This window comes from Coloeus monedula (assembly GCF_965178545.1).
Source record: "Coloeus monedula genome assembly, chromosome: 4".
NCBI classification, from domain to species: Eukaryota; Metazoa; Chordata; class Aves; order Passeriformes; family Corvidae; genus Coloeus; species Coloeus monedula.
The window spans coordinates 14638262-14663670 of record NC_138784.1 but is presented as its reverse complement, the minus strand read 5'-3'; the positions used below and the strand labels follow the sequence as shown (position 1 = coordinate 14663670).

The 25409-nt window shown below is 44.8% G+C and overlaps 2 protein-coding genes across 2 annotated transcripts in view; one reads left to right on the top strand and one right to left on the bottom strand.

The window, feature by feature from the left end:
* Positions 1–310: 310 nt before the first annotated feature.
* On the top strand, positions 311–5925 carry LOC309572725 (dynein axonemal intermediate chain 7-like; the record flags this gene model as incomplete). Its single annotated transcript, XM_082281162.1, has 7 exons — positions 311–338; positions 2555–2712; positions 3434–3578; positions 3815–4029; positions 4615–4782; positions 4958–5071; positions 5662–5925. The coding sequence occupies 7 exons, from the start codon at positions 311–313 to the stop codon at positions 5923–5925; spliced, it is 1092 nt and encodes a 363-aa protein (XP_082137288.1).
* A 419-nt stretch (positions 5926–6344) lies between these two features.
* IRAG2 (inositol 1,4,5-triphosphate receptor associated 2) overlaps positions 6345–25409 on the bottom strand; it is a gene marked incomplete at its 5' end in the record, with an annotated part of 34987 nt that continues 15922 nt past the window's right edge. The window contains 23 exons of the mRNA XM_082281161.1: positions 6345–6614; positions 7014–7118; positions 7257–7358; positions 7795–7859; positions 7968–8045; positions 8667–8710; positions 9601–9748; positions 10478–10612; positions 11005–11145; positions 11689–11716; positions 11802–11856; positions 12618–12690; positions 12815–12897; positions 14342–14458; positions 14558–14622; positions 14706–14766; positions 18228–18313; positions 19099–19246; positions 20411–20519; positions 21342–21407; positions 22358–22419; positions 24209–24371; positions 24816–24930. Coding sequence (XP_082137287.1) covers positions 6371–6614; positions 7014–7118; positions 7257–7358; positions 7795–7859; positions 7968–8045; positions 8667–8710; positions 9601–9748; positions 10478–10612; positions 11005–11145; positions 11689–11716; positions 11802–11856; positions 12618–12690; positions 12815–12897; positions 14342–14458; positions 14558–14622; positions 14706–14766; positions 18228–18313; positions 19099–19246; positions 20411–20519; positions 21342–21407; positions 22358–22419; positions 24209–24371; positions 24816–24930 — 2293 coding nt within the window. The 3' untranslated portion in view covers positions 6345–6370. The remainder of the gene's footprint in view (positions 6615–7013; positions 7119–7256; positions 7359–7794; positions 7860–7967; positions 8046–8666; positions 8711–9600; positions 9749–10477; positions 10613–11004; positions 11146–11688; positions 11717–11801; positions 11857–12617; positions 12691–12814; positions 12898–14341; positions 14459–14557; positions 14623–14705; positions 14767–18227; positions 18314–19098; positions 19247–20410; positions 20520–21341; positions 21408–22357; positions 22420–24208; positions 24372–24815; positions 24931–25409) is intronic.

Genomic DNA, 25409 nt, shown 5'->3' with positions numbered 1-25409 from the left:
TTCATTTTAGTCTTTAATTGCAGCTAATTTTTCTTTTAAAACAAACAAACAAACAAACAAAAAGCAGGCAAAACTGCATTTCCTTGTGGGGCATATTTAGAATGTATGTGTGTTATCGGAGTTATGGGTGTGTGTCAGTTTCTACAGAAGAAAAGATCCATCTTTTGCCTCCAGATCACACGGATTTACTTGAATGGTGCAGAGTAAATTTTCTTTCTGAATCTCTCTCTCAAAAAAAAAAAAAAAAAAAAAAGAAAAAAAAAAAGAAAAAAAAAGAGAAATGCTGTCATGTGAAGCTGGGTTACTCAGGATGGCCATGATGTACAGGAATCACCAAGGTATGTTTCACAGGGGGAGAGGCCTGCATCTTTATCTTTCCTTCTTTCTTCCTCTCCTTGTTCCTTTGCCCTGCACCGTGACTGTATTTCTTTGTCCCTCTCACTGTCCTTTTGCCTGTACCTGTCTGGATCTGCTGCTCAGTCCCTCTCTCTCACTGCACTCTTCTCTTTATAACCCTCTGTCCTGCTGCCCGTCCCTCTCTTTCTCCATCCCTCTGCTGTGCCTTGCCCATCTTCCCCCCACACCCACCTGCCGTGGTCATTTCCTCTCTCTGTCCTTGTTTCCCTCTTTGTGTCCCTCTGTCCTTCCTGTGTGATTACCACTCTGTCTTTATCTGTCCTTCTCCATGCCTCACCCGTGTTGCTTTTTATTCTCTGTTGCTCTGTCCTGCTCCTTGTGCCATCGTTTCTCACTGGATCCTTCTGTCCCGTTCCCTGTCCCTATTCCTTTTTAATCCCTCTCTGTCGTGCTGCCCCTCCCAGGTTGTTTCTTTTTATCTCCATCCTGCACTCCGTTCTTCCTTCTCTTCCTGTGTCCCTTCTGCTCCCACTCCCTCTTTCTGCCTCTCCTGGTCTCTCCCTGGTGCTCCCATCGCACCGCTGGATGGGTCCGTGAGCGCAGGTTGGGATCCCGGCGCTCCAGCCTCCCAGGGGCAGCAGCGGCGCCGTAGGGAAGGGATGAGACAGCCCCCGGCAGTGCCCCGAGCGCAGGAGCGGAGCGGAGCCCGAGCGGGACCCGCGGCACCATCCCGGGACACGCTGCCCCGTGCCGTGGGGCGGCCGCCAGCCTGTGACACCGGAACAGGACTTGAAGGTCCCTTCCAGCCCAGGCCATTCTGTGATCTATGGAAACACTGCAATGTCTCCATGTGAATGGAGCAAAGTTCACAAATATAGGGATGTTTGGATAACATTTGAGTTTTGTTGACATTTCTATTAACGACTGTTAAATGTGGGGAGATACCAGGACAGATAGGAAAATGGAGTTTGTCCCCACAGTTATTTTTATTTATTTATTATTTATTTTTATGTACATGTTTATCACGTTTCTGTAGATATGTGTGTTGTTATACCTATCTTTATGGGTGAGACACACAATCTTTATGAATCTGCCAGGCTCTGGGGAGCTTTACTTCCTCAGAAAATTATAATTCAAATGCATATCGTGGTAGGCATTGGTGTAGTGTGGGGTGTTACTGAGTATTGCCTAAATAGTGCTTAAAGTGAGATCCCTGCTCTTACACCTTGTTAAAAGAGGGCCTAATTCTAGGAAATAAAACTCTTTGTGTGTCCCACATGAGTTACAAATTTCTCCAGTGCTGTGGTGTTGTCCTTTGGTTTAATAGGAGTGAGTTTTCTTGTAGTACTGACTTAAGTAAAACAACTGCAAACTGTTGGCATGATTTAGCTCCACTTCACAGCCTTTCAGAGTTGTCATTTCTGATGTGGTGTCATTGTCTCAAAGCAAATTTCATAACAATTGCAGTAGCTGTTTTTACAGTATTGAACACTTTTTTCTAGATTCCTGTCACAGTAACTTCTCTCCCCCTGTACCATCCCATGTGACATTTTAGGTGAGGTTTTTTTGCTGGTTTTGTTTTTTAAAAGAAAATACTTATGACCATTTATGTCCACGGTGTTTCTGCCTTTTACTAACGTTTTCCAAGCAATTAAACCTTTATGTGGTATATACATAATTCTTTTTTTTCTCTATGCATAATTATCTTTGTTATCTGAAAATTGTGTTTCATGTTCAACCCCTCTTGCTCCTCATAATTATCATATGTCTTTCACCTTCAGCCCATAATCTTTTGGTGCTTTATTTTTATTTATTTTAATCTACTATTTTACTTGCCTTATTTCTTTTCATATCAATACAATCTTGCTAAATCTGTCCAGAATCTCTTGTATTATTGTGCTTGTGAAATTCTTCTGTGGGTATTGATGGGACTCATTGTGTCAGTAAATCCTTATTCCTGTAGAAAGCATTTGGCACTGGCTACAAACGCAAAAGCTCAGCGCCGCATCAAGAAGTGCTTTTCGTTGCCCAGCTCTCTGCCTTTCCCCACGTGTCAGTGATTACAAAGAACACCAGTAGATGGGGCTGAAATGCTGCACGGTGTGAAGCGCTCCAGCACGCCGTGAAAATCGAGAGGTGGGAAATGTGGCTGGGATTGAGCCCCAGGTGAACTCCTGCTGTCTGGTGAATTTTTTAGAAGAGGGCGCAGTGCTGCAGGAGGAGCCGGGCGGCAGAGAAGAGGCACCCGAAGTTGTCGATCCGCAGCAGCTGCTGCCCGTGGGGGGTGTGTACCACATCGATGCTCTGCAGCTGCCACCTCAGGCCCAGGACGTCAGGGACTGGAGCGTGGTGGAGGTGAGTGAGGAGGGGATCGGCCCCTCACGGCCTGGCAGCCCGAGGAGCTGCTCCTGAGGTTTGTCACCGCTGTCACCTGCACTGGACACGACGTCCTGAGCAGCAAAGGAACGAGGCAAGGTTTGGAAATCGTCCCTTTTTCCTCTGGGAAAGGTGAAAGCAGAGTGGTAACAAAAATCCCCGCCGGTCCAGCTCCAGGCTCTTCAGGGTGGCTGAGGACTGCAGTCCCTGTGGTCTGGTGTCCTCTGCAGTGCTGACCTACCCCACAGCTGTCACTGTGGAGCTGGAAACCTTTAATGAGCAAAATTCCCAGCCACACTCAGCAAGCAGGACTGTGGGCAGCCCAGGAGGGATGAGCTCTTCATTCCCAGTCACCTGTGGCCTCTCCTTCCCTCTGACGCTCTGCAGCCAGAGGGGAGTTACACCTCTTTTGCCTCCCAGGTGCTCCTGGTTTTCTGAGGCTGTGGATCTGTGGAAAAATGGCTGTGCCCACTGTGTGGCACTGCCTTGAGGGTGCCTTCAGCAGCACAGGAAGGGTTCCAAGGCCCCGTGGTAGCTGCTCTTCTACTGCCTTCAAAGCTGTAGTTGGAAATGTGCAACATTAGCAAACCCTTTTAAATGGTGTACTAAAAAAACTTTGCAGTGGTTGGATGAGCTCAAAGAAAAACACCTGTATTTTCTGATAATCCCCTTATCTGTCCTTTTCTCTCTCTTTCCAAAGTTGCTGGATGTTGGATTGGAGGTGTATCCATATTCCCCAGGAGAGGCTGAAGATGGCACACAGGCAGCAGTACAGATAACCCTCAGGCTCCCTGACAATGTGATTTATTTTGAAGCACCCGTGGTAGCCCGATGGGATCCTGCAGGTATGAACTCAGGACATCAAATTTAAAATAAATTCAATAGTGGAATTTATGCCTCAGTTGGACTATTGTCACAATGCAGCTGTAAAGATAAGGGCCAGTTTGGAGCCCAGAAGTTAATTGATTTGGGGATATATTTTTTATTATTATTATTATTACTTTTTTGGTTTTATTTTAATTCTGCTACTTCCAGAAGCCTTCCACATGCCTCTTTGTATTTTTGCATCCTTTTTGTCCAGGCCAGCAGTGGAGAACTGATGGCATCAGCAACATAACCTATGAAGCACAGGAAAGGAGCATCACCTTTGGGATGGGTGCCTTTTATACAGTAGCCCTTCTCCAGGATGCTCACCTGAACCTGCCCTATCAGGCCTGGGAATTGCAGCCTACTGGTGTGGATGAAGGGCTCTTCACAGTCACTGCAGTCTTTGCCACTATTCAGATACAAATTAAGGTACTGTAAATATTTTTTTTTTATCAGCCATTTGCAATTAAAACCCCCCATAATTATTACAGTGTCTCTGATTAGGAATTTGGGATGCTTCCACAAGAGCAGTTTGAATCTGTCTTTTCCTTTCCAAGCACTGTACTGGTTATTTAATTTCAGTTATTTCCTATGAGACAGCATCTGTGCATTTGCTCTGAAAGTTCCAGTCAGTGTTTTGCTGGTGGTGGTGCCTTGGTGCATTCAAGCCTGTTGCACCTGTTAGACTTGAAAATTGTTCCTCTCCCCTCCCAATTTTAACAAGAGAAATTAAAGCATTCCTAGCAGCCTGCTACTAATGCTCCTTGTTTCTTCTAAGAGTTCAAGCTACACATGATTATCCATCTGCTCACTGCTGTATAAATCAGTACACCACTGTCATTTCTGAATTCCTACACAAAGCTGGCTCCTTCAGGATCTGTAAATGAAAGGTCAAAGCCCAGAGCAGCAGATGATGTAGGTGACAGCCAGCATAGCAAAGGTATCAGTATTTGAAGCCTAAAGCAGAAAATGGTTTCCATGACCGTAAGTTGCTTTCACTGCTTTGTACAACAGGATAATCAGTGTATGTTGTCTTCAGTAGTGGTGGAAGAGGAGGAGGTGCTTTCCCACATCACAGGACAATGGATGAGTCCTTTTGCCCTCAGAGAAGCTTTGAAAAGAGCTGGAGTGAACATTTTCCCAGCAGAGCACTCTCACAAGTATGTCCCTGTACCCAGGAAGGTGAGTGCCAGAGAGTTTCCTGTTGGTTTTTCCCCGTTTTTCACTCAGGTCACCCTTTCCTGCACTGGGGCCTGCTATGCTGCCAGCTGAGCCAGGGGACTGAGTAAAGCATTGCTGTAACCCAGGGAAAGAGAGTGAGATCTACTTTGTCTAACTTTGTCCTTCTGCTCTGCAGGCTGCCCTGGCAGAAGGGAAGGCCTATGAACAGATGGCTCTGCTTGCAGCTGCTTTTGCTTTTGCTCACAGCAAGTGGAATGGAGAAGCAGGGCCAGAGCAAGTTGTGTTCAAGGTTTGTGGAGTCAGACCAAACCTCCAGAGCAGACCAGCACTGACCCCTCCCCAGTTAGACAGAAACAATTAACTCAGCCATGTTGGCTTCAGCCCCTGCCTCAGTTCAGTGTCACAGACTGCACTTGAGACAGCTCTCAGGGGACACAAGTCTCAGCAACAGAGACACTTGCTAAGGTGGCAGGAAATGGAACTGATAAGTCACCAAGGGAGGCTTTAGCCAGAGCTGGGGTGACAGAGCTTCATGCTCTTCAGAGGCCCCTTGGAGTCAGCAATCTGCTCTGCCAGCTTTTTAGAGAACAGCTGGAAATCTCTTCCTGCCTGTAGGGTTTCTTTTGCTCCCTACTGCAAAGGAGGGACTAAGCAGCCTCAGAGCTGATTTGTCTCCAGCTGTGAACTTAAACACACAGTTAAAACTTCTCCCAGCCAGCCAAACACTCCCAGGTGTGGCTGGAGATAGGTAACACCACGCTGCTGAAAGCTGGAGCAGCTTTCTCACTCTCAGGTTCAATGCATGTGCCACAAATATTGCAATTTGTGCTCTGTCAATGGCACAGGCTTCACCTCACAGTGCATTGTCTCCTGCCCTAGGTAAGTGAGCATCTTAAAGCATATTCTGCTAAAGACAACCACTGGTCTCTTTATATGTTTAATGGTGAGAAAGTACAAACCCTCAAGCTCACTGAAACCAGTGAAGCTTTTTCAGAAGAGTCTGAATTTCACTCCACACTCTACCATATGCTCAAGGATTTTGCCAGCAAGGAAGCCATGGATAAAGTGGAAAGAGCTGGCAGCCTGTTTATTGATTCTGTGTATCAGCTGCTCCTTGCTACCAGAGTTTTAGCATTCTCTTAGATACTGTATGCTTTCCTTTAAAACTTTATTATCAAAAGCTTTCAATAAAGTTACATTTCATCCTTTTCTATTCAAGTCATTGAAACAGGTTCTAAAATGCAAACATTTTATCTTTGTTCAAGCAAAATAAATTCTTTATTCTCTTGTGGCTAGACCACCTAGACATGTTTATTGTTAGCTATGTTCAAAACTGCTGTTCTGTTGTAAACCTCAACAGAACTGAGGCCCTTTTAGCTACTTTTAAAGATGACTTTTGTCAGAATGGGGGAAAAAAAAATATTTTTTTTTCATTTCAAGTCATGCTTTAAAGAAAAAAAGTTCATCTCCCCCCGAAAAACTACCCCCAACCCAACAAAACGAATCGAAACGTGTAACCTTAAATAAATCTCAGCTTCAGCTCCTGTCCTGCAGCGGCGGCAGCGCAGCTCCAGCAGGGGAGCCGGGGTTATACCGGGGGAGGGCCGTTGTGTTGCAGTCCTGTGTAGGGCCACAGCAGCTGCTGCAGCGACGTCCAGGAGTCCCCGGTGCCTACGGGGGCTGCATCTGCCGGTCTCTGCAGGGACAGCCCCGTGAGGAAGCTCGTGAGAGCAGCCAGCAGGACCAGGATGGACACGGACACCCAGAGGGTTTTGTTAGCGTTGGAAAAGGAAGCCTTGAAGTGGGATGCCCACGCTGACACCAAATTGTACCTGGGCAGGACAGGAAAGCACAGAACCCTTCAGTGTTTCTTCAAAATGTGCAGCTCTTCCCACCCCTCCCCAAAAAGCCTTAAAACAAACAAGATCCCACAAACAAACATCCTCACAAGTGACAGGTTGTTACTGTTCTGGGCGCTGTGCAGGGGGAGCTTCCGTTCTGGCTTTAAGACACGGTCAAGGAAGCAAATCCTTGATAAGCTGACCCAGCTCACCAGTCCACCCCCGCTCCCTGTACCTCACACTGCTTCTGAAGAGGATTCACAAAAGCTACCTTGCAAGAGCAGCAAGAAATCTTGCTTGTAGAAAGCACTGAAAGTCCTGGCCTTTAGTTTGAACCCTCTTCCCCCATGCACCTACCAAACACAGCTTTAACTTGTGAAAAACACTTACACTGACTCCAAGGTCCATTTGGATGGGTATTTTCCTTTTTCAGAGACACTTTCCTTCCTGGTTGGTTGTTCCTGTACTTCAGCAGGCAATTCTGACTGCTCATTTCTGTGAACAACAATCAACAGTTCCAAAGCTTTGCCAAATTCACAACAGCTTGGCTTTAGAGCCCTGACCAGGTGGTGAATTAAAAGCTCCTTAAAAAAGAAAGCAGCACATCTGGGAGGAGGCTGCTGCTGAACTTACTTGGTTTCAAAATGCTCCTCTTCATACTCTGCCCAGGAATAGGTGCTGAGGAACCTCTGCAGCGAAGGACGCTTCTCATTCTGCTTCACCCCTAGTCTGCCCCTGCCATATGTTAAAATAGTTTGTTTAAATTTCCCCAGCAGATAGAGAGCAGGAAATGAGAAATTTAGCAGCAGCCTACTCATTTGGTTGAGCTCAGACAAATAACTTTCAAATTTAATTGCTTGAAATTAGGAGTATTAAAAAAAAAAAGAAACCAAACAAAACTACAGATTCATCAATGGCACATACTTAGATTTCACATTCTAGTTCTAAAGCAAGAAAGTTGAGGGATTTTTTTTTAAAGCTCTCAATGCTCAATAAATAAAATAGGAGAGCTCATGAGCCTCATTTACCTATTATAGCACATAAAACTAATGTAAAAGGTGTAGCCTAAACATCATTATACCTCAAGATGCTCCATCAACTGCTTAATACAGGCACAGTTAGAGTTGAAAAATATTTCCCCCTGTTCAAAGACAAGCCCAGGTGACTTTACCAACTGCTTGATCTCCTGCTGAATCTGTCAGTCCGTTCGTCTCCATCAGGCTCGTGGAACTGGGCCTGGAGGAGAAATTTGCCACATTTACTGCACTGCCATCCTGATGCTTCATCCCAGCTGGTTTTGGGGAGGTGAAGCACCTCAGCATCCCTCCAGCAGCCCCTACTTACCAGTGGCACCCCAATCCCTGCATTCCCAGCACTCCTGGGCACTGTTGCAATGCTAACTCTCCGCAGGGCTGACGAGGGCTATACAAATAAGAGGCATTACTGGCTCTTAGCAGGGCACAACTGGGTTACCCACTGACCACACAAAGTACCATCTGTTTTACACAAGCTTATTAAAAAAAGAGATGTTGATGCTTAGCTTGAGATGACACACAAAGAATCCAATCTCAAGTGCAGATGAAATAATATTTTGAAAGCAGCATATTTCCACACCAAGTGCTTTCTGCCCACCTGAGTGAAGCTGGCTGCACACAGCTTCCAGCAAAATACCAAAATTGAATGTCTCTAAATTCCCCTAATCTTGCTCACAGGAATTCCTACACTCAGTTTGAACTGCTCCCATCTATTTTTCTCATATTTCTGTGCTAAGCCCTCCTTTAACCCCAAGAGAATCCCACATGAACAGTTTTTCTTAACCACTGAGTGAGAGCTTGACCATTTCAGCTTCATCTTCTAAGGGGGACCACTTAGAAAGTTAGTGGGGTGACTGAAAAGTAAACCTTCATGTTTGATTACATCAGCCCATATTTGCGACAGAAAAGCACCACATCAAGCATGCAGCAGAGCACCAGCACATGACAAAGCAAAGAAAAACACACACACACTTTAAAAAATTTTGAAATTTCATATAAGGGCCATTACCTTAAAGTTAAAAGGACTTGGTAGTTTTTTATTCGTAGATTCATCTGCAAAGATATCAAACATCAGAGCATTACAGGAGGAGTTTGCTGCTTACAGGAATGCAGTGAGTTTAATTTGCAGCTTAAGGTCTGACTTTCTGCAGTGTTTAAGCAAAGAGCACTTTCAGAAAGCAGAAATGAGACCTCAGTGAAAAGCTTCCTGACATTCATAGCATTCACACATTACCCATCCTCTGCAAGCATCTACTTCTGTCACTATCATCAAATGTATTCTATTATTGAGGCAATGTCCTGTTACAAGGCTTTCACAGTCAGGACTGTGATTCAAAAGGCTCCTGCAAGGATTTTACTGGTGTGCAAGACTTCCCTTTTGGTTTTTACAGGACAAGTCCTCCTATTTTTCAGAAGAATTTAATACTTCTCTGGCAAAACCACAAGTGCACAGCATTGTCTGCAAACCTGGCTGCTTAGAGGGGGAAATAGACACCCCCTGCACTTGAGGGGTTTGTAATTCCCATTTTGAAAAGGGCAGGGTGCATCTGTAGAGAGCAGCCAAAGCTCAGCTACCTAGAAATAGCTACTGTGAATACTCCAGTGCAAACAAGAACCCAAATTTACTGCTCACAAGGAATGAGATTATCACCAACACATGCCGTGCACTTTTCTGAGAGCCAGAACATTCCTGTGTACTTGCAATGGTCCCCCCCCCACCACACACTCTCAGATCCCTAACAGTTTAGGTACAAGTTCAATTTCAGAGAGCTGCTTTTAATACTGTTAATAAATTACAATTTCCCCCCATTTTTAGAAGAGGGGATAAAACAACCATATAATCCCACCATCTAAGATGTAGAGGGATTATATAATTATTCCACAGCTGTAAGGGCCTGGCTGGCAGGTGCTAGCAAGGAGAAAAAGAGGCTTTTCCTGATTACCTCTGTCTCCAAGGGAGCTGAAGGACCTCTCGTTCTGGAGCAGGACCTGCTTGAGCTCCTCGAGCTCCGCGTGTTCTTTGGCGTACATGCGCTTCAGGTTCTCCACATGCTGGATCATCACCTCCACGGCCTTGCTCACCCGGCTCTCCTGAGGGAGCAGGGAAAGGAGCAGCTCTCAGGAACTGCCTCATGTTTGGAGATTTCCCCCTCAAGCATCTGCTCTCCTCTGGTATCACCATGGTACAAGAGCCTCTCACTTCTGTCCTCCCTTTCAAAGCTTCACTACAACCCACAACCCAATACATACACAGGTTTCTTTTCTCCAGGGATCACTCTTGTTGTAAAATAAATAAATTAGTCTTCAGTTTTCCAAGCCCTTACAACTCATCATCATCCTTATCTCCTCTGATCTACAGTCTCAGCTGCCACCATGCATTTGCTGGTATTGCCAAGTCACATTTTCATGCTGCTCTGGGGTATTATACACAACTACACCTAACATTTGAGCAGGGCTTTGTAATTTTCCATAGATTTAGCTGATTACTGCCCTTTCCATAAGGCACAGAACAACCTTTGCAGCATCAAGGCAATTGTTACCCACTGCTTGCTATTTTGTACATCCCACTTGCCAAATCTTTTGGTTTTTTCAACCAGAACCTTATTTCTGCTGTGGGTTTTTGCACAATTCTAGTGCAGCATAGCTGCTCTCAGTGCCTGGGATTCCTTATAATAACACAGAGTGAGAAGAGTACACTACCTACATCAGATTCCCAAATCCAATCCTGGAACCAGAAGCCCAGAAAGCAAGATGTGGCTACCCCTTTACATCTGGAAGATTTTAGTTTTGTACAAAGTACTTTTAGATGGAAAGTGTTACCTGGTTAATAGCTCCCAACATCTCTGCTCTGCTGGCGACTCGGGCTGCATATTGGCTAAGGAACTGCAGGCTTTTCTGCAGCTTCTTAATGATCTCCTGTGCTTGGTTATCTTCTTCACACAAAGGAGCTAATGCCTAAGAGCACACAGTGGTAAGAAAACTGGTGTGAGTTACTAACAGAGAATGAAGGGTTGAGCTGATGGCACTGAGGAGTTGTGTTCAGGCCCACATCAGCATCTTCAATCAGTGTAAGTGGGATAGAGAGCTCCAGTGGGCAGAGACTGGAGCATTAAATCAGCTGAAGCAGGGGTCAAATGTTTGTGCAAGAGAAAAATTCCCTGCTGCCTGAGCAGGGAATGTACTTGGATCAAGGTTATCCCTCAATCTCTCATATTTCAACTGCATTGCTCCTGAACTTCATTCGGATTTGCTGGTCATGCACACACACCCCCTTTAAAGAGCTGTTTCAAGAGAGACACTCACATCTACTTATCCCATCCACCCTACCAGCCCTGACCAATACTGACCTCTAACATCTTCACAGCGTTTGTGATCTCCTTTTTCAAATTTTCTTCAGCCAAGTCTCGGGACCTCTCTTCGAGCTTCACTCTCTTGTCCAAGGTAAACAAGTCACACTTAAAACCTAAAGACAGCCTCAGAAATTCAGCCTGTTGTGGGAGAGGAAAAGATTTCTGGGTAATCCAAATGATGCAGAAGTTTAAGTAGATTTGGACACTGATATGACATTTGGGACTATACCCTAGGAACAAAGTTTAGGGGAGATGCAGAAGAGTAAGTGAACATGACCCACTTCCTCAAAGAAGGTCTTCCCATCTGTAGTGATGGGGGGAATGTTCTGCAGCCAGAAGAGGTGACATCCTGGCAGCACACTGTGCCATCTGTGCCTTTTGACAAAACTGCCTTAAATCAGCACATTCTGCCTGGGAGGAGGTCACAGCTATGCTCCTTGAAGCTTGCAAACAAATGTCACAGTAGTGACAAGTCTTTGTTCAGTTTTACAGATTTCCACCTTTCTCCATCCCATCTCTTGCAAAAATTTTCATTAGGCTTGGAAAGAAAGATTTCACAAGTTAACCTACAGAAATACATCCAGTTTAATCTAGAACATTCTTCTACACAGGAGGAGATATTAATCAGGGTTTAGCTACAAGATCTGTTGTCTGAGACACTTCAGGGTACGAGCAGCTTACCTCCACTTCCTTCTCATTTGGGGAGTCACTGTAGGAGAAGAAAAAGAACCATGGAGCAGACTGTGGCTTTAAATTCATACCTGCAGGTGATCGCTGAAAGTCAAAACACTTACGGCTCATTTTGCTTGGTTTTATCTCCTTTAATGCCACCTGCAGTGGGTGAACTCCCTGAGAAGAGCAGAAGAGTCCAAAAAAAAGGTTTTCAGACCAATGTGAAAAAACAGCCTCTCCAAACCAATCTGTGAGAGTCTTTTAAGCTTCCGCAGAAGCCCCTGTTCAAGATTTCCAGTGTTGAGCTCTTGCCACTGAAAACAACTCATGTGCCTCAGGTTCTGCTCATTGCGAGACACCACAGCACTGCCACTTGTACAAAACCCAAAAAGTCAGTTGTTCAGGGGACTTCAGCTGGCATCTTATTAGCACAGAAATGGTTAATTGCAGGTTTTGGCTTCAGGATGTTATGTAGGTAGGACTTACTACCTTCATTAGCTTTTAGTAAGCTCCAAAAGGAAAAGAGGAGGTGATTTGAAAAGTGGAGATGTCTAAGGAGAAACAAAATCCTGCCTTTCTATATCATCTATAGCACACAGAAATGCTTCTTTTACAAATCTCTGGGGAGAGCAGGAGTGCCAGAACTGTTTCAAATATCTCAAACTCCTCTGCAGCTAAGAATTTTCCTCCTGTCTAGAGGAACATAGAGCTGGTTAGATGAGTGTCTGCAGAAATCGGAGGAGCAGATTTTTATGACACCACTGTCCTGCTCTTCATTTTCACCTCCAATTGCAGCTACTAAGCCTTAAAACAAAAAAGCCCCGGTCATGTTTGGTGTGGAACAGGCAGCTCTCTGCATCTTCCTACATAGCTCTGAACTCAGCTGACCAAGGCTCATTACTCCAGTAATGTTAATTTGTTCAGCAAAACCTTCTTACCTTTCCTGCTGGGAACCACAGCTGGTGCTTCCTCACTCCGCTCTTTATTATTTTTCTTTCCCTGGTCCACCTCCTAAAGGCACATCAGAGCAGTTACAGCGAGAGAGCAGCCACACCATCCCTGGAAGGGCCTGTCCCCTCCTTTGTCAATGCTCAGCCAACCCAGTTTGGCTTTTCACTGTCATCAGGACTCTTACCAGGTCTTGCTTCAAAATATTTTGAAGCACAGGCTTGTGTTCTTCCATCACCAGGCAGGATTCCTTCTTGATCTGACTTGGTCCTGTGGAGAAATATTCCCAAACCCAAGTGTAACAATTAAAAAGACACACCAATCTTCCAACACGCACTGTTTTAGCCATGGGCCAACAGGGCTGAAAAACTGCACCAAATGCCAGGAAAGACCACCAAGAAAGAGAGGCAGCAGCAAAGAACACTACAAAGACACATAGGAAGAAGTGTGATGATAACTATGATTGGAAAAAATCCCAGTAAGAAGTGTTATATGTCTACAGTTGAGAATATCATGTACTTCCTGTAGCTGAAGTTGCAAGAGTTGCAGTAATATTCCCTCGGATGAATAAATTTTATTATCTTGCTACCAGCATGGAGGTTTTTTTGTTGTTGTTATGTTTTCTGTTTAAAGAGGCAGCTTATAATTAATATTTATACCTTAAAGAAGATCTGAAATATTTTGTTTTCTCATCTGTTTATGCAGTCACACACAGGTGTGAGACAAAGAAATGGCATAGGGAAAAACAAAAAAGAAAACAAAAGCCAACCACAACTCCAGCTTCAGGTTTGAAGCCTGCAAGGGGAGATTTATCAGCTCTAATACTAGAAACACTTTCTTTTCAGATATGTGCAACAAGCAACTGGATTCTCAGACTGTAAAGCTCTTGGGGCTCTTTTTGATCTGTTCTGCATATCTGTTTTCTCTTTGCCAAATGCACCTGGACCACATATGAAAATTAACAGTAGAGGGAAATTAGTAGAAAGAAAATGCTTTTAAATGAAGGGACATAATTAGATTTCAGGAAGATAGTACTGAGAAAAGAAACAAAACCAAACAAGAAGCTATAGTCTTATATTGAGGTAAAGATTAAAAGAAATTAAACAAGCATGCACAGCTATTCTGTGCTGCTTATTCAGATCAGCTTTACAAAACCAGCTTAAATACAGTGTGTACACACACTCCAGTTTTAGTTTGGTTTTATGGTTTTTCAGTGGAAGAAAACCATCAGATCTGGTAAGAATCTGGTGGGCGTTAATGGCTCTCACAAAAGACAGAACCATACACAAATGCCTCTCCCCTCATCTCTCCTCTTGAACCATCCCAGCTTCTTGTGCAACAGCCTTGAAAGAGAGGAAAGTGTTTAGTGGCACTGCTGAACTAAATAACTTTTTAAACCCATAAAAACATTTTTTTTCTCTTGTCAGAATTGTCTAGGATTTTGTACCCACTCCGGGTTTTGCCAGCTGAGCAAGCCCCAAGATCTCACCAAGTTCTTTCATGCTCCCTGTCTGCAGTGCTGTTGTAAGGTGGGTAAAGAACTTTATTCCTACTCAGCTTCAGGGAGGCTTGAGAGCACTGGTGAGTGAAAATACTTTCAAAAATAGAAATTCTCAAGTTGTTGCTCTTACTCAGCTTCCTCACTTCAAAGATGTGCTGGAAGCAAACCATTTCCTCAGTGGGTGAGTGCCAGGCAGTGCAGCAGCCACTGTACCTGACACAGGAGCAGCTGGGTCCTTATCGCTGTTTGTCTCCGTTGCTGCAGAAGTTGGCACATCTTCCCCTCTCTCATGTAAACCCTTGGGTGATCTTTCCTCCATAACAAAGCAGCCTGCAACATCAGACAGCAGAAAACACAGTTTTTATTGCTCAGTAAACACACAGACTTGGGCACATCCAGGACTTTCAGTGCCCCAAGTTAAAGACTCACTCAGTGCTGGCGCTGTGCTTTCCACTGAGGATGCAAGAGCGTCTCGGGCTGACGTTAAGTGATCACTGCCAAAACAAAACCCTTTCAGATACTCATCCACGTGATACAGATCTTGATAAAGGCTTTTAAATCTTGCACAAGACCTGACCTGGATGGGATCAGAGTGGCTGGTAGCGTTGACTCCCCACAGTCAATCTTCACAGAGAGAGAGAGAAGAGTTAGTATCAGAGTGATAAGCGCCAGTATAAAACTTGTATGTCAAAAACTATTCCACCAGTGAAGAACTAGCTGGTAAGTGCAGAGGTTCACCCACTAGTCTGAAGCCATCTCAGGAATGTCATACTCAGAGATGTGTTTGGTTCCTGACTCCATGGTTTGCTCCTAACAGACATTTTCAATGACCAACAAATAAGTTACTGCAGCACCACTGTTCCATCTTAACTCTGTGCGTTAGGAGAGATCCACTTGCAAAGTCTGGACCTCAAACCCTACAAGTGAGGTGCACGGAGCTCCACTTGGATGTAGGGATCAGACTCATTAGGTAAATAAAAGCATTAATAGTCACATCAATGAGCAAGCAGATGGTTCAGAACACAGAAAACTTGTGTGCTGCATTGTACGTCTTAGTGACTGCCTTTCAAGGGATCCAGTTTTAAAATATTACATATAACAATTACCCAGCCTCTTCAGAGGCCTCAGGCCTCCCTGGTGTGCAAACAGCAGAGGAACAAAGCAATTAGAAGCTGGCAGTTTTGCTCATGTTTCTTGAGCTGCCACAGTGCGGTTTTGGACCCGAGTCTTATCACATCACAGACAAAACCAATATCCTCTTGAGGCTTTTAATGTCAAGGGAGGTGCTATATGTGCACTATCCCTCTTCCTCATTTCATCCTGGAAAGCTGCAGCTCACTCATTCAGTTGTTAGGTTGGTCTCCCTTTATGGGTAAAAATACAGGGGGGAACTGAGGTTTAAAGGGTTAAGCTGGTAATGATTTTTGCTGAATTACACCCACTGTTGAAGAGAAGTGCTGAATAGAAAACAAAACCACCCCAAACTAAATCATCTCTCCAAGAAGAGGAGGAACAAGGCCAGACAGCTCACTACACATCAAGCACCCAAGAGCACTGTTGAAGTACATGTGGAGAAACAAAAGAAAAACCACATCAGCAAGTGATTGCCTGCATTCTGGTATCTTTCTTCCCCCCTCAAATGCCCTCAGAGGACACAGGAAACCCAGCAAATGAGAGCAGGAGCTGTCCAAGGGCCCTAGTCATTCTTAAGAGTGACCAACTTCTCCCAGCATCAGTAAGTGCCTTTTCCCTCCTCCCTGCCCCATCAGAGCTGGGCTGCTCTTGCATAGCCCTGCCCCAGTCAGGTGGATGTTTCCTGTAATGCAAATTCAGGTTATTTTTATTATTATTATTTGAATTCTCTCATAAGATTGAGGAAGTGCAGCACTGCATTTGCCTTGTTAGGCCATTGGGTCTGTAGGACTATTGGGGAGGGAGAATAACATCATGCTGGAAAGAAAAGAAATCTAAAGGGCTTTTAAAACTAACACACAGCACCCAAGTAAACAGAGAAGCCCTTGCATCATCTAGAACTCACTAAAATTATATATTTTGCTACATGATCTGTCCCTGCCCAGGTGGGCACATGGTCAGTGGTTTCTGTTTGCAATGAAGGCCAACCCTGAATTCAGTTTTTAAAACCCCAAGCTGACTACCAGGATTGTACACTCCCATGGATTCCACTTAAAGAGAAAAAAATCCCCAACCCAATAAAAGAGAAACACCACATTCTAGATTTCTTAATAAAATAGAATTATACAATGGTTTGGGTTGGAAGGGACCTTAAAGATCAAAGTGCCAACCCCTGCCATGGGAAGGGACACCTTCCACTATCCCAGCTTGCTCCAAGTCCCATCCAACCTGGCCTTGGACACTGCCAGGGATGGGGCAGCCACAGCTTCTCTGGGCAACCTGTGCCAGGGCCTCAGCACCCTCACAGTAAAATCTGTTTGCCCAGGATTTTAGAGAATAGCACAGTCATTTATGAGGAAGAATGGCCAAAAAAGATCCTGTGGTCCATCCCTAATCACTTCCCCCACTTGCATCCCTCTGAGCAGCATAATAATCCAAGGGTTCTCTATCACAGCACACGAATTCTGCCCACAGTCTGGTACAACTCGTCCGAAACAATTACTAACATTTGGAAGACCTCTCATCTGGCTCTCAGACTGGGATATGGCTTCCACATTTATAAGTCAAAACAAGAACAAAACCCCCAACCTTCACTTGGCTCTTGCAAGTTCTCCTTTATTAAGTAGCCCCTAAACTTCTATGGTGACAATGATTTGACACAAATAATTTGAGTTACTTACATGCTGATCTGCTCAACTACATCTGCAACTGCAGTGAAATAAAGCTCCAAAGAAAACTAGAGGGACTTTTTCTACTGAGCAAGGATATACGAATTCTCCTGCATGCCAGTGTTTAGAACAAATACCGGACACAGTCCCTTTGCCTTTTCTCTGGGGCAAACTTTAACATTTTCATTTTCCCCCTTCAGAACATTCATGTGCAAAGCTTATACTAAAAAATGATAAGAATAGAAAATTACTTTTCTGAGCCCAGCTGGAATTATAGAAAGCTCCAGAGCAACAAAGCACGGGTGTTTCACACACCTTTGCACAGATGTGACTTTCCAGAAGGACCCAGTAAAGTAAGAACCCTTGAGATGATCCTCTTTGATCAGTAGTAGCAGCACAAGCTGGGAGTTCTTCACCTGCTCTACCCCAGTATGCTGAAACCACAGAGAGTCCCCAGCACTCTTACTTTCTACCCTCACTGCATTTTCTGCTTTGATTTACCACTACAACCAGACCACTGCTGCACTCACAGGTACCACACACCAGCCAGGATCACCCTGAGGTTGGCTGCTCTTTAGTCCCAAAGGTTATTTCCAGGTTCACAGAAACCACTGACCAACATTCTTCCACCATCCCCACTAATACTGGAGTTTGTAAAGCCCATTAGAAGCCCTGTGTGGTGGAGCTGAGGTGTAGATTTCAATAGTGAGGACTGAGGCACAGCTTAGGTGTGCTGAGCTGCAGTTTCTCTTGCTGTTGCCACAAGAAAACTGCAGCTCAAGCAGTAGATGCAGGATTCAGGGCAGCAGTGAAGGCATAGCTGAGTACATCAGCTGAAGGAAAGCTCCCATACAGCAAAGATGGCATTTTTCAGCTGTTACATGGTGCCCGTGGGAGAAAGTGTAAAGAAAGGCAGTACTCCCAGCTAAAGCATTCTGTGGCTTCTTGCAGGTGGAGAAAAAGAGCGAAAACACTCAGTTCTTCCCTGGCAGAACCAACTGTCACTGCAGAACCAGCACTGTGTCTCCAGCCTTGAAACCACATTTAAAACGCTCCACAGCTAAAAGCATGACCCAGTTGCACGTGAACATTGAGACATTTAGATTTATAACCAAGGTATTGCAGAAACATGCCTAAACAGAAGGGAACACCCCCCACAGCACCCTGCTGACTGATGCCAGCTCCATCCACCGTGGAGCAGTGCTGATTTATAGCTGAGCCATCTGGACCTGGGTCTGAGCAAGGCATGAACTGCTTGAGCCTGTTCAAAACCACATCTCGGGCATCAGAGCCAGCACTCACCTCAGCAAGTGAAGAGTCCATCATTGTAATGGAAACAGGAAGATCTGCATCAGTGTAGTCATCAGCAGAGCATATTTTCCACCTGGCAACACAGGCTTTATTTGCATATTGCCCAAACAACAGAGAGATAGAGTGCCCATTTTCCTTAAGCACATAACAACTGAAGTCACCACTCTCTGTGTAGTCAGTCAGCTGGTCTCTCAGGGAAAGACAAATTCATCACCAACATCAATCCCTCCTCCCCCGAGCAGCAAGAACCACCACCAGTCCTTTTCCCAACCTCCTCCACACTGCACAATTCTACAGAAAACCAGTGTCAAAAGCTTTGAGAGCTACTGAGTAGTCTCTTGCTGCAGACTGCCTGCTTCTGCACCTTCAGGAACATCCTTATCTTTTAAAATATTCACTGCAATTCACTACAGCTTTCATAATCTCAGGCAGTTCAGTCTCTATTTTAAAGATCTAAGGAGGCAGCTTGATAGGCAAAGACCTCAGAATTCCTGCTCTAAGCTCTGCAAAAAAAAAAAAAGTGACTCCTCAAAGCCAATAGGATTTTGGCATCTAATGGGAATGTCAATTGTGAGTTAAACATGAAAAATAGACAAGAATACCTAAATCACATCTCAGTTCTCCAGCATGAAATAGAAACACCATCACTATATTTGGCTGGTTACAGCAGCTCCATTAAAGAGTTTTGGCATTTGTGAATAGAAGCAAAGCGTTGCCCTGGCTTACCATGAGCTGATCACCAGGTGTCCAGTATTCCCTCTAAGGGAGGCTCCTGCAGCTGAACTCAGCACATGGAATCTGCTAGACCTTGTGGACTCTTCCCCCCTTCACCCCAAAGAGGTTATTCTACCATCTTACCTGCATTCTCCTGATGTCACATCTGAGGTGGACACTTGTCCTGCATCACACCTGTCCAAGATGCAGCTGCCAGAGCTCTGCCTGCAAGGCTGGTCCCAGCTGTGCCCAGGAGGGTTATTTGGGCAGGAGATCTCCAAGGTCAGAGCATCTGTTAAGAAGGACAAGCATGAAGAGAGGTAGTCCTTGGCAAAGTTTGATTTAGTTACAAGTCAATTTTTCGGCTAAAATTTTAACTCTAAAATAATCAAGCAGACCAACCAAGCAGAGATTTATAATAAGGCAACTTCCATCTTGGTAAGAAGGGGTTTGGTTGTGTGGCTTCCACTTGTTTTGTAGATGGAGAGTTTGACAAACTGAAACAGCACTTTCAGAGTAGCAGACTGCTCTGATGAGGAGTACATACAGCAAAACAAGATCTACTTCCATTCCCATCACTATGGCCTGGAATTACACTTGAACATTTATAGTCTGTGTGAGAAGAGCCTTTGTGTGGTACCAGCTCACTGCTGGGAGAAATGCTTGTGTGTGAAACCCCAAGTGCAGCACCCTGCAGCCCTGCAGTGCACAGCTGTCAGTGGATGCTTTCAATCCTTGTAAGGCTTGAGAACTGCAGGGAAGTTCAAACAACTCAGGAATGCAGGAGATAGCAGCAAATACAATCTGCTGTGAAAGGTGGGGCAGTTCAGCCTGGAGAAGAGAAGGCTGAATGGACACTGGCACAGGGTGCCCAGAGAAGCTGTGGCTGCCCCATCCCTGGCAGTGTCCAAGGCCAGGTTGAATGGGGCTCTGAGCAAGCTGGGATAGTGGAAGGTGTCCCTGCCCATGGCAGAGGGATGGAATTAGCTGATCTTTAAGGTCTCTTCCAACCCAAGCCATTCTGTCTATGATTTTATTCTCAGTAGCTCTCTTACTGTTCAGGTTGTTAAACCAGGACTGCCCTCAGCTCAGCAGCCAAGGAGTAGGACACCTCAAGGTGTGCCAGTCAGAGGGAATGGGAAGAACATAACCCATGTCCTCTAGATCCAGACTGACAAGCATCCTGTCAGGAATATACTTGGATGTATGATTTATACCAATAGTCTTAAGGTTTTGGGAACTGTCTGTCAGGTTGACAGACAGCCACCTTTTCAAGCCTTTCACTGCAAGCACTGTAATCATGGTTCAGATTCCTGGATTACACGCAGAAATAGGTTAAAGCCCACAACAGATTTTCCACACTCTACCAGCACATTCAGCACTATTTAGACTGTTCTGTCGACTCTTTCTATATTTCAGCTGAAAGACAGAAATGTCCAACGCTACCAAGTCTTACCTAGCAGAGGGGAGCTGTGCCAGTGTGAAACACGTGAGGGCAGTGCCCAGGGAAAGTCAGAGTACCAGGTGGGTCCTTCACTCCACAGTTGTTTGGAGCAATGGAGCTGCTAATTGAAAAAAAAAAAAAAAAAAAAAAAAAAAAAAAAAAAAAAGAACTGCTGCTGTTCCACCACACTGAATACATTAATGCCACCAACTCCCCCCACACACAGGCATCTGCATGAAGTAACACCAACAGTTACACAAATACAAGTTCTTCTGCGTTTCTAGACAAAAAAGCCACAGAAGATGTATCTGTAATGGGCAGAACAGCTACAGGAAGAGATAGGATACTTAAACTTTACACTTGCAACAAAAGTGTTGGTTCAAGCTAGGTCTGGAAATAAATACTACAAAACCAGGAAAGATGAGCACAACGGGAGAATCAAAGAAGCCACTCAAACCCTGTGAAGGGAGTAAAAAGAAAAAAAAAGAAAAAGAAAAATCCAAAACACTATTTCAGCCAAGCCAAGAGGTGTCATCTGAAGAAGGCATCTGGGAAAACTTCTGAAGCAACATGTGCATAGCTGTATTTGACCTAGCATTGCTTAAACAATGAAAAATGGAAAAGAAATTGGAAGAATTGCCATCTTCAGCCTCTGATCCTTCTCAAAAAGCAATTTGCCACACAGCTGTGTTGTGCTTCAGAGGCAATGGGAACCTGGTGCTGCAATAGGGTTTGGAATATGCTTTTGTATGCATGTAAACACCTGCATGCACATACACACAGATATTGATCTCAAACTTATTTTTAGTGAATGTTTAACTCGGCAAAGTTTCTCACGAGGAAAGTTATTTATTTCCCTGAGGTGATGAAGGAGAAAAAAACCCCAAATAACCCAGCATCCCATTTTAACAGGCTCAGCAGCGGTCACAGGAAGAACACTTACCTTCCCTTTTACGTGTTCAGCTGATGTGGACAGCAGAGCGTAGTCAGATTCTAACTCTGCACAGCACTGTTGCAATAGACAGAGTTTAAGGCAGGCAGGTAAGAGAAGGAAAAAAAAAAAAAACCCCACCAAAGATGAAAAAATGAGAAGGAGCACTGCCACCGAGCCTGAGCAAAATGCAACTTTATCTTTCAAACGGAACAACTTGCAGCTATCAGTTGCAAAACTGCAACTGCAAAACTCTGCAGTTGTTTCCCCTTGTGACTTTCAGCCTTTAGTTCTGCAGACCCTCACTCACAAATATAAGTTTTATTCACGTGCAGCTGGCCCAGTTTTGACTCTGCTCCTCTGATGCCCCTGTCACAACCTAGGGGACATTTCGGGATCTTCTGTTTGCTGTTATAAATACCTTGCTGTTCTGTGTTGACTCCAGAGTTCTCAGATCCTAAGCTATAGCATTCCTTACTAGAGTCAGTTGGGAAAAAAAGTCTTTCCACAATGTCTCCCCCTCCACCCCCTCCCAAAGTTGAAGCAAATAATTTTATTCAAAGCAAAGCACTCCGGAGTTATGTAATTTCCAACGTATTTCTTCATAGAGGGCCACAAAGTTAATAACTCTTTCATTGCCTATTCCTGGGTACTGAAAAAAAAAATCTTACATTGTGGGATTTTAAACATTTGTTTTCAAGCCAGCCTGCAGAAGTGAGGGCTGGTTGTGGGACAAAAATCCCAGCAATGCATCAGGGAAGGTTTCCCTCAGCCGCTTTTGATACGGTCACCAAAGAATTGCTCATAGTGAAGACCAACACCACACCTGTAGAGTCCTGACATTTTTCCCAGAAGGCTGAATAAGGAAAATAATGTGCAGATTTGTACATGCAGCTTATGTACATGTTAGAAAAGAAGATACCAGGTGCTGCCAAATTGTTTGCAGCTGGTCTCAGCTGTGCTGTCCTTCCACCAGAGCCCCTCCTGTGCAAGCCCATCTTTCCTGCTCCCAGCAAAGGGCACCATACCTGGCACAGCAATTCACAGAGCCGCCTCTGTAGCAGTTCCCATCTCAGTGCGTTAGCAGTTACTATGAAGAGACATTTACAAGTCTAACAGGGTTCCTTACAACTTGATAACGATGTTACAGCATCTCTAACTACTCGTTATCAAAATTCATTGCAGTTTGCATTAGTCTGGTTAAGCCTGCAACAGTTTTTCACAGGAAAGAGAAAACACTGGACTTCTTCCCCTGCAAATCACAGGCAATGCTTCCCCCCATCATTAGTGTTAGGATGCCACAGTTCCCTGTGGAAACAGATCCCTCACTTACAGCTTAGGGGAAGAGAAGTTTTTGGCCTTTCAAGCTGACATCCTGTACAGGCATTTTAAAGCCCATGGGCTTTATATTTAGAAGCATTTTCCCCTCTTACCATGCAGGTGAGAGGAAGTAGAGGATTGGAGTGGGTAGGTGGGGAGGAGACCACAGCCCAGCCCTTCAGTCAGAAGAGGCACCAGACCTGTCTGGCTTTCTGCAGGAACCAATATAAAGCATTTTTATTCTTTCCTTCAGTGCTAGCCTTGTTTGTCAGCTCTGTTCTTCATAACACTTTGCAACTTTTCTACACTTCTCCCAGTTTATTTACCTACAGAAAGATTTCTGCAAATTAACTGGAGTCATTTAAAGCCAAGGTCTTAGCCATTTTCAGGGTTGTGGGGTTTTTTTGGGGGTCTCTTTGGGGTTTGATTTTTTTTTGTTGAGTTTTTTTTAGTCACAGTGGCACCATTCTCACATATCTGGGGTTCTCTCTCAATCTACTCAAGCTCACTTTACAGAAGAGCTTCATCTATTCAGAACTGGAAAATGACAAACTATTTCCACTGTCATGCCTCTTGCTAAGAGCAAACTAAAGCAGCTGCACAGTTTGAGGGAAGCATGAAAGCAACCTGAGCACATACACATGAACAACACCAAAACACTGATCAGAGTGGGGCAAGCAGAGTCTGGGGCTGTTTCTGCCACATCAGTGCAAACTCGTGCCTTACAGCTAAAGCAAAGGGTCCCAGGGAATTTTTCATGCAAGACAAACTGTGGTTTCACATGGAGTTGTTTGCTATGCACATATATATGTTGAGCATATATGGTAAGTGCATGCCTGAGGCCAAAACATTCAGAGGGTTTCAATCAGTCAAATCTCTTTTCTATAGGAAAGTGATCAGACTCCAGGGTTAGGAAAGAAAAAGCTGTGTGTTCTGGACTCAGACCACTGCATTATTTAATTGCCCAGGCTACTGAGGTGCTGATGTCAGGAAGTGAGTAAAAAAGAGGCAATATGAAGTTTCCATGGCTCTGGCAGAAGTTGCACGTGTACAAGGCAGTGACAGGACTGCTTTCCACTAAACAGAGAAGCCTAACACCACACAGTCATTCAAAAACACAGAGCAAACACAAGCAGAACACAGAGTGTACAAGAATCAGGTCTATTTGGTTCAGGAAGCTTAAGAAAGAGGGATGGCTTTGTTAGGGATAAGGTGGGGAACAACACCTTTGGTAAAGGAGTACCTGTGCCACCCATGGAGTTACTGATCTTCCCTCCTAGGACTAGGGGTTTCATCGGGAGCTTCTGAAGCTTTGGTGGATCCCAACACCCACTCCCTTGGGATCCCACCTGCTTCTCAACTCAGATGGTGGCAGATCTCTTCAAGGAGAAGGAAAAGTAGAAAAAAAGGAAAAAAGCCCCAGAACAAAAAGCAAGACTCCACAGAGCATTTTACTGGATGACCTGCAGATCGATCCTGTTCTCCCTTGATGTAACTAAACTCTAAAGTACTTGCCCATGCAAAAAGTGAATGCTGGCACATTGCCAAGAGTTACTCACTTCTCTGGTCTTCCACCTTTTCTTGAAGGAACTGGCAAGTGCTTCCTAAAGCTGTATTCACATCCCTGAGCTTCTGATGCTCAGAAATGGCTTCCTCCAACTTGCTCTTCAAGGATGCTGCTTCCTCACAAGCAGAGTGAAATGCTTCAACTTGATCCTCCGCCTAAGCACAAAACAATATTTAGGGAAAAAAGAAAGGAATTAAAAAAAAATAAAATAAAGCAGCCTGGCTAGCACAAGGAGCCTCTACAGTTCATGTAAATGAAACTAAACTGCATCTGTTCTTTCTCAGGAAGTGATAAAGCTCCCTCTGAACTTCTGCATTTTTACGCTGGGGTGGACTGTGTATGGAGGCTATTTTTGGGCTTTTTTTTCTCTTTTCTCTTTTTTTTTTTTTTAAGCCACCACAAATATGCAATGCTGCCTCTTTCATCAGCAAACTGTTGTCACCACCCCCTCAAATTTTACTTCCTCTGCTGGTTCCACTTTTGCAGGGAGGCACACCATTCCGAATACGCGATTCCCTTCCCCAAGGGCAGCCGTGCGCTGGTCGTGGCCCTTTGCATCTCCTGGTGCCCCACACAGAGGGAACTGGGCTGCCCCTTACATGCTTGCTGGCATCCTCCAGCTTCTTGGTGGCTTTTTGCAGCTCTAAACCCAGGGCTTCTGCCTGGCCAGCAGTTTCTTCTTGTAGCTGTTTGACAGTTTCTATCTCGTGTTGCCTGCAGGGGAGAGAGCACAAACCACAGCCCGTTAGTGACGTCTTGGAGCAGGCTGGCCCAGGAGGTGACACTCTGGTTACTGGGACACGCACCAAAAGTCAGCTGTTACACACTGCAGCTCCCCAGGATCCAGAACCAGGGAATCAGACATGGTTTTTCTACAGCAGGAAAGGGGTGAAGGCTTTCTGTGATGTGTCTGGGTACCACAGAGGAATCACCAGAGAACTCACAAGGAGCAAGAGCTCAGTGGGGCAAGCTTTTGCAATGGACAAAAGAATGTGTTTTTCTCAGGGTTTGGGAGAAATAGTGGTTGGATACAGAGTCAGTCATCCTAGAAAAAGGTACTCTGGAGCTACTTCTGCTTCACTGGTTTGATTTCTTAGTGTTTTAGAGGGAACTTCACTTGACTGCAAGCAGATACCATCAGAACCGGTGCTGAAGAGGACAGCTTTCAGCAAAACCCTTCTTTCCCACTGCAG